This window comes from Hylobates moloch, unplaced genomic scaffold (genome assembly GCF_009828535.3).
Source record: "Hylobates moloch isolate HMO894 unplaced genomic scaffold, HMol_V3 SCAFFOLD_8, whole genome shotgun sequence".
Lineage (NCBI taxonomy): Eukaryota > Metazoa > Chordata > Mammalia > Primates > Hylobatidae > Hylobates > Hylobates moloch.
The window spans coordinates 76,609,297-76,617,256 of NW_026652283.1; the positions used below are offsets into that span (position 1 = coordinate 76,609,297).

At 54.0% G+C, this 7,960-nt stretch overlaps 2 protein-coding genes across 2 annotated transcripts in view; both read left to right on the plus strand.

Annotated features, from left to right (window-relative positions):
* Positions 1-4,437, plus strand: part of STIMATE (STIM activating enhancer) — a 61,137-nt gene extending 56,700 nt beyond the window's left edge. Inside the window, exon 8 of the mRNA XM_032161304.2 lies at positions 573-4,437. Coding sequence (XP_032017195.1) covers positions 573-689 — 117 coding nt within the window. The 3' untranslated portion in view covers positions 690-4,437. The remainder of the gene's footprint in view (positions 1-572) is intronic.
* Positions 4,438-4,986: 549 nt separating this feature from the next.
* Positions 4,987-7,884, plus strand: MUSTN1 (musculoskeletal, embryonic nuclear protein 1). The gene is made up of 3 exons (XM_032161306.2): positions 4,987-6,219; positions 7,420-7,552; positions 7,740-7,884. Exons 1-3 carry the CDS (start codon positions 6,211-6,213, stop codon positions 7,844-7,846), a joined length of 249 nt encoding a protein of 82 aa, XP_032017197.1. The 5' UTR covers positions 4,987-6,210; the 3' UTR covers positions 7,847-7,884.
* The last annotated feature ends 76 nt before the right edge of the window (positions 7,885-7,960 follow it).

Genomic DNA, 7,960 nt, shown 5'->3' on the forward strand with positions numbered 1-7,960 from the left:
GTTCCCCTGGAGGTGGACCAAGAAGTGGGGAGCATTAGCAGAGGAAGGGGGTCTGTCGACTCAGTGCTGGCTTCAGTAGCCCATGAGTGTCCTTGGGGTGAACGTGGCCTGTGGAGGCTAGCACATCTCATTGAGTACAAGGAGCTTCCCCTCACTCTTGTAAAGAAATGTTAAGACTTGGCCAGGCATGGTGGCTCACGCCTGTAATCCCAGCACTTTGGGAGGCCGAAGCAGGTGGATTACTTGAGGTCAGCAGTCTGAGACCAGCCTGGCCAACATGGTGAAACCTCATGTCTACTAAAAGTAGCAAAAAAAAAAATATTTAACCGGGCATGGTGCCAGGCACCTGTAATCAGCTACTCAGGAGGCTGAGGCAAGAGAATCACTCGAACCCAGGAGCCAGAGGTTGCAGTGAGGCGAGATCGTGCCATTGTACTCTAGCCTGGGTGACAGGGTGAGACTGTCCAAAAAAAAAAAAGAAATATGAGATTTGAAGGGCCCAGGGTCCAGGGAGGGCAAATGAAGAAGGCCCTGCTGGGGGTGACTCAGGCCCTGCCTCTCCACTGCCTCAGATCCTGATCTCAGCGGATGACGAGATGGAGGAGTCCGATGTGGAGGAGGACCTCCGCAGACTGACCCCCCTCAAGCCTATGAAGAAAAAGAAGCACCGCTTTGGGCTGCCCGTATGACACATTCCCATGCTGGGGGTGATGGGAGGGCCCCGCCAGCCGCTGGTGTGCAGAGGTCATCCCGCAGCATCATTCCTTACCCTCTCTCTGCCCTTCCTTTCTACCTCTGCTCCTCTTGCTGTCTCTGCCCACTCTCGCCTGCCCCCAGACTACTGTGACTTACAAAGAGGGAAGAGGAGCCAGCGCCCGAGGGGGCCACGGGCAGCTGGAGGTCCCCATTCAGTTGCACTACAAAAACTGACCAAATATGCAAGGAAGGAGTTGTGTTTGTTTGTTGTCGTCCCAGACAGTGTTGTGAGGGACCTGAGGCCCTGCCCCGTGTCCAACCGAGTGGCAAGGTGGAAGGAAGCACAGGCACACAGACAGTGGGTGGGTCTCCTCACCGCAGCTGTGGGCAGTGCGAACACGTAACGCCTTTGGGCTAAAAGTGACTCGTTGACCATGTTGGAACCGGAATGCTTTCTTACTCGAAATGACTTTTGTAACTATTGATTTCTGAAGCTGGTTTTATGAGCTGTGACAGTGTTACCGGGTTGGGGGTGTGTGTTTATTTCCTACAAAGTACTTATGGGACTAATGGGCAAAACAGAGATTTTTAAGTCTTCCGTATGCTGTTTGACTTTTATATTTTTAAGTTATATTTTCATACTATTGTATTTAAAAACTCTTTTTAATCCCCAAAGAAATTGGTTTATTTGCCTTTCATGGGGTGTGGGCTGGCAGGAGGAAAAAGTCGGGAGTTGTTTATTTGGAATATTATTAGATGATAAGATGAGACAAATGATTGGGGAGGGAAAGAGGATGGCCCTTCTCTAGAATCAGCAAACCCAGTGGTTCTGTGAAGGTCAGACCCAAGCTTGGAGCAGCTGGTCTGGATGCAGATCCAGGAGCTGCAGTGTGTGTGGAATAGAAAGGGCTCTGCCCAGGGCCCACGAGCTCTAGCATTCCTGCCGGCAGATTAGAGATCTTAGTTAAATTTGACCAAGAAAGGAGCTTAGCTAAGAGGTCTTTGTGTCCAGAGGACCCAGGACTACCAGACTCTCCAATCACGGTGTAAAGTGGTCTCGGCCTCTCAGCCCCCACTGCTGCAGCCTTCAGAGCCAGCCTCTGGACACAGCGCCAGGAACCTCCTCTCCTGCTGCCCTGGTACCTGCCATCCTAGTGTCACCTATTTGTTTTGCACAGCATTCTGAAGAACATCTGCCTCACAAAGTGATCCTGTTTTTCTCGCCCTCCAAAGCTGAGGTGGCTAAGGCAGGCAGGGGTGAGAGAGCTCACTCTCTAAACCACAGGCAGGGCAAGGCGCTTCTAGGCCGTGTCCCCTCCCTGGGGAATGGTCACTACTCCTCAGCGTGGCCACAGGCCCCTGTGGTTTTGGGAGTTTGCTGAGTGACTGTGGAATGGGCAGACCCCAGCCGTTTCCCTGCTGTGGAAGCAGCAAGGTAGGGGTGCTGCTCAGTGGTTTGTCAAGTCAGAGGCAGCCACGGATGGTTAGGAACAGGAAGCCACACTGCTAAGGTGTGATGAGCTAGAAGGGAGACATCCTGAACTTCAAGTGAGACAAGTGCAGAGGAGGCCACTCCACTTAGAACCTTCCTTTTAGACCTGCACGAACATGTGTTTCACTTAAAGCACACTGGGTTCGAATTGTGGCGCATGAACCCAGCTGTTAAACCAGGTACCCTGGGACTGCCCTCTGCCTCTCAGAGCCCTGCCTGTCCTGGACTTGAAGGCGAGCATCAGGCAGGCCTTCTCAGCCCATCTTCCGCCAGGAGTGCAGAGCCAGGGTGCTGAGAGGAGCAGGGACTGTAACTACAGTAGGAGGCAACTTTGCTGGTGCTGTTCCTGCTCAGATTGACTTTGTGCCCCCTCCCATCCACAGCTATGGTAGCCAGTATTTCCCCAGCAGCTCTCTAGTGGGGATGAGTGGCTGGAACCAGGCCATTCTCAGTCGAATTTGGGAAGACCAAGACTCATGTTCCTGACAGGACGGTCATTCCTTCATGGCATCACTGACTCAATTCTAATTCCTCCCCTCCTGTTTCATTTTGGTTTGAACAACCTGTGCCTGCAGCTGTTTCTTCCACCTTCCTGGAGCTCACAATCAGAGCTTCATGTTCAATCTTGAGCTCCTAATGTTTCCAAACAGGGCAGGGGATAGGAGAGCCATAATCTGTGAAAGCTGTGAAACAAACCCTGGGTTATGTAGACCTCAGATGGTCTTATCTGAAGGCTTGGCCCACTTCCCAGTGAGCAGAGGGTTTGGGGAACAAAGAGGTAGCTGAGGAGTGATGGTTTTTCCCTGTATCCTGATTTTCAGAAAGGGCTTTAGTCTCTGAGCTGCAGCTAGTAGCTGGCTGACCAGAGGACCGGGGTCTAATAGGGGGTCTGACCATAGGGCACCTCTCGTGTTTGGCCTTCCCTTTCTTGTGTGTGTGTGTGTGTGTGTGTGCACGCGCGTGTGTGTGTGTGTGCACGCGCTTGTGCACACACATGTACACACACAAATCTGTATCCCCAGGAGTGCCTCCTGCAGTCACTGGGGGCTCTTCCATGGTGCACCATCCCATGAGAGCAGATCAGAGGGCTGTGGTCAGGACTTCCTCCCAAGCTGCCCTCCCTCCCTGGGATGAGTTTCCTCTCCACCTGCTCCAAGGTGCCTTACGAGGTGCAGCTCTTCACCTGGCCACATGGCATCCATCACCGTGTTGAGAAATGGTGGGACGTTGGCTGGATATTGTGTGCTATCAATCTGATTTGTCCAAATCTGGACCTCAGCCAAGCCACCTGTGGTGGAACCTTGCAAGTCAAGGTCATGAACAAATTTCTTGTAACTACTGGAAATAAACTAATGAGGTAGAACTGTCGTATCCAGATGGAAGAGGTGGTTGGTACTGTTACTTCCTTTTGCTGTCAGAAGGTTGTTGACAATGGCAAGGGGGGATGTTAGTGAGATCCAGGTGGTGGTGGCTTCTTGGTCCACTCAGCGTGCACACTTGCAAGAGGGGGTCTGTGGCCCCTCGGCCATGCTGGTGGCCTTCTTCCTCAAGCTTTAACTTGTGCCCTCCCTGGCGACAGGGAGTCATGGGTTAATGTCACCTGTCATGCCTCTTTCTTCAGGGAAAATATTAAAAGGCTCAAATCAAAGCTGTGACTTCCCTTAGACAGTGTAAGCCTGTAGGGTGCAGCCCCAAGTTTATGTTGAAAGGCTGCCTCAGAACCCTGGAGGGAGCAGCGCCCAGCTGGCAGCTCATTCTGCCCTCGCAGTTCACTGGCCTTTTCGCAGCCAGGCTAAGATAGGCAGTGCAAGGAGCTTCCCACTGGCCAGAGCAGCTGCCTCGTAGAATGTGGGGCTGGCTTTTAGAAGTTTCACACGCTTGCAGCTAAGAGTGCAGAGCTCTCTGTTTTACTTCGTGAAACATTGGCAGCTCTGAGGGGCTTGGCTTTTGGTAAGGGACTTATGGTCTGACTTGCCACAAGCACCTTGAGCTCCTGGGTTGGTTGGTGGTTGGTTGGTTGGGTTGTTTTAAATTTGATTTTTCTTTTCCTGAAGTTTGTTAGAAGTCAGACCTATGCGAGCAAAACCATGGCCCACTTCAGCAGCCATCCAGTGGGGGTGCTTAATCGGTGGTGGTAGGATTCATGGAAACGTTTTTTTGCAATGAAAGAGAAAATGATGTACTTACATTGTAAAATGGTTTACAATAAAGTTTGGCATCTTATTACAGTTTTTTTAAAAAAGAAACCATCACATTTGTGGTTGTTGGTTGTGGGTTCTCTGGAGTTGAAACAGCTTGGCAGGGTCAAAAAAGATTCCCCTGTGAATTAGAAGATTCTCCCCAGGAACCAGAGTGAGAAGGAACCTTACAAAGCCTCATGGCAGGAGTGGGAGCCAGCAACTGCCCAGGGAAAAGCCAAACATGCTCTTGCCGTGTCCATCTCCACTTCCTCGCTAGTGAATATTAAAGCAATTCCGTCTCTGAGGAGGACATCGTGTTGGGGAGGTAGAATATAAGCAGTGAGCAGCCCACATCCTTGTCCCTGAGGCTGCGGGGCTAGGAGGCAGGTCCCTGGGCAGAGCTGCAGCGTCAGGTGCCATCTGCAGAGGCACCCCTGGAGCTAGCGGAAGGCCCCCACGAGGCCTGGCCTGCCCTTGGCTGCCTCTTGGCCCATGTGCCACATCCTGGGCATTCCTCATGTCAGCACTTGTCTCAGATCAAGCCTGGCAGTCCTCTCATTGGCCTCCTGGAGCCAGGATGACAGGAGGGGGATTGGGGTGGGGTTCAAAGTATGACAGCAATGGAGTGGCATTTGGGATAACCAAATGTCAGTGCCTGGTTGGGTTCCATCTGCCTGGAGACTTCAAGGATAAAAATAATCTCCATCATAAACTGAAAAGGACTTAGATATGTGTGTTACTGGGAGGGCTCCGACCTCCTACGCACACCTATTCCCCACACCCACCCCAGGCTTAGGGTCCTGGCCTGTGCCCTGGGGGATCTTCCCCTTGCGAGGAGAGGCGTGTTAGGAGCTTCTAGCAAAGGAGAGCTAAGTGACCTTCCGGGGAACCCTTGGGCCTGTTCTTGTCTCTGCAGCTTGGTACCTGGAGTGGGCTTCACTCTCCCCACCCTCTTTGAGCAACTGAAACTGTCCTGCAGGCCAGCCCCGCTGCGGTGGCCTCACCTACTCGGAGGCCTGAGCCTGAGCCTGTTTCCCACCTCTTTCTCATCAGTGCTGTCACCATCGAGCATGGTTTCCTCCCTGGTCCTTTCCAGACCCCTTACTCCCCCCTCGCTGAACTTGCAGTTGGAATAGGACAGAGGACAAGGACATCAGCAAAAACATGAGCAACTCCCCAGGCTCCCTTTACCTCACTTTCTCCACCTGTGAACCTGTGGTAGCCCCTCTCCCTGAGTTTGCTGTGAGGGCCCAGTGAGCTTGCCGTGAGCAGATGCAGCAGACATGGGAAGCTCGTGCTCTGCCACCATGCAGGGATGGAAAATCTCTCCACTGGAATCCAGGGGAAGGGATGGAAGAGGAAGAAAAACAAGCTTGGAGCAGTCCAACCCGGCTAGGGCCCTCCATTCCCTCAGGGACACCCCACACCCACCCCATACACTGGGATGAACCCTTGCAGAGGAACAATTCAGATGGTCACGTTCCAGGACCCAAATACGTAAACATAAAGCATGTCCGCCAGTGCCAGCACCTCCCCCTCCGGCGAATCAAGCAGCTGTCCCAGAGGGCGCAGGGTCTCTGCAGCCATCTGCTTTCATCAGGGCTGCAGCCCCCAGGCAGCAGTACTCGGAGCCCCTGTCATCTCCGAGAATAAACTCTGAAGCCAGCGACCCTGCGGACCTGAATCATCAGGGAGCCTGTCAGAGGAGGGGCAGTGACTCTCCGGGACAAGCAAGCAGGCTATATAAGTTTCAGAAGGCTGGGCTCCACTCAGATCTTTCCCAGCAGCTGCTGCCTGCCAGAGAGGCGCCTTCAGAGACCCAGCGCTTACACAATACCCACCATGTCCCAGGTAGGAGGACCCAGCACGGGCTGTGTTGATGCCAGAGGGAGTGGAGGTGGAGTCCTGGACACTTTCGGCTCTGGCAGCTGTGTCTTGATCTGAGCCCCAAGCATGAACTGGAGGCTCTGCAGCCCTTGGGAGATGGGGGCTCAGGGAGGACCCCCTGAGGAACCCCTCTTCTATGTGGCTTTGGTGGTATTCCATGGTTTGTTAGGAGGAGTGGAGAGAAATGTTGGGGGTGGGGGGTCCTAGATAGATCTTTGCATGTGCGTGTGTGTGTGCATCTGTGTGTGTGCGCGCGTTTGTGCGCGTGCATGTGTGTGCTGCCGGTATAGCTTAGTGTGTAGAGCTTTGTGCATTTGTAGCTATGGGCCCTGCAGCCATGCAGTCTGTGTGTAGCTACACACATAGGTCTGTCTGTCTCTGTATGATACATGCATGAAGCTGTATGTGTGTGCACATGAGGCTGGAGGGACACAGCTGGGTGCATCCCTGTGCAGGGGTATAGTGTGTTGCTCTGAGGAGCCTGGCCCAGGCTGAGGGAGGAAATGCCTGCACCTGCACCCAAGCACAGGCAGGTCTGAGATTCACAGGCACCTGGGGTTGAGGGGTAGGGTAAACACCGAGCCTGGGTGTCCCCCACCCTGGAGGGACAGACCAGCCTGCCAAGAGAGAGGATTGTCCTTGCTGCCTGCTCTGTGGGTGGGTGGCCACTTTGGACTGTAACTCTGCGGGCATCTGGTCCTTCTACCCCATTTCCAGCCCCAAAGACACAAAGTAAATACTGGCGCTTTTCTGGAAGAGTGGCAATCCTTGAGGGACTGCTTGCCACCCAGTGAACAGGTTTTGGAACTAACCAAATTCCCTAGTATTGCCCAGCCTCAGAGCTAGTCCCCTTCACCGTTCCCCACTGTGCCCAGCCCTGAGCTTGACCAGGCAGCCAGACACACCAGTGTGAGGCTGCAGCAGCCACTGCTCCCAGGAGCTCCCAGGCTGTAGGGGAAGGGCACATGGGCAAGTCAGACCAAGACAGCTGGGAGACCTGCAGCAGGTGGAGTATAGTTGGGAAGGCTTTCTCTGGAAGAGGAGTAGAGCCTTGAATAGGCTTGGGTTTAGTGAGCAGAGAAGAGGGGTCTTGGCCAAGGCACAGAGGTAGGTGTCCCCGCCTCAAGGCTTCAGGTAGTAAGATGAGGCTCTTGGATCTCCAAGGCTGGTGCCCAGGAAGCCCCTATCAAGAAGAAGCGCCCCCCTGTGAAGGAGGAGGACCTGAAGGGGGCCCGAGGAAACCTGACCAAGAACCAGGAAATCAAGTCCAAGACCTACCAGGTCATGCGAGAGTGTGGTGAGTGTCCTCATGCCATCTGGGGCTGGGGATGGGGGTGCAGGTGTGTGTCAGTGGTGGGGGGAGGCGGTCAAGGATCCTTTTCTGAGAATCCAGTATTCCTGGGCTCAAGAAAGGGTGCTCCCATCACAAGGGACCTTCCCTCCCAGGAAGCCAGGCTGGCACTTGACTTTACCTCCTCCCACAGAGCAAGCTGGCTCGGCCGCCCCGTCGGTGTTCAGCCGCACCCGCACAGGCACCGAGACTGTCTTTGAGAAGCCCAAAGCCGGACCCGCCAAGAGTGTCTTCGGCTGAGAAGTGCGCGCCACTCCCCTTGCTGCCCGAATGCTCAGAAACAGGAGCCTTTCCCGGGAACTCTTTTTTATGCTCTTCCTCTCCCCTGCTGACTCTGGGGCTGCCACCCTCCCC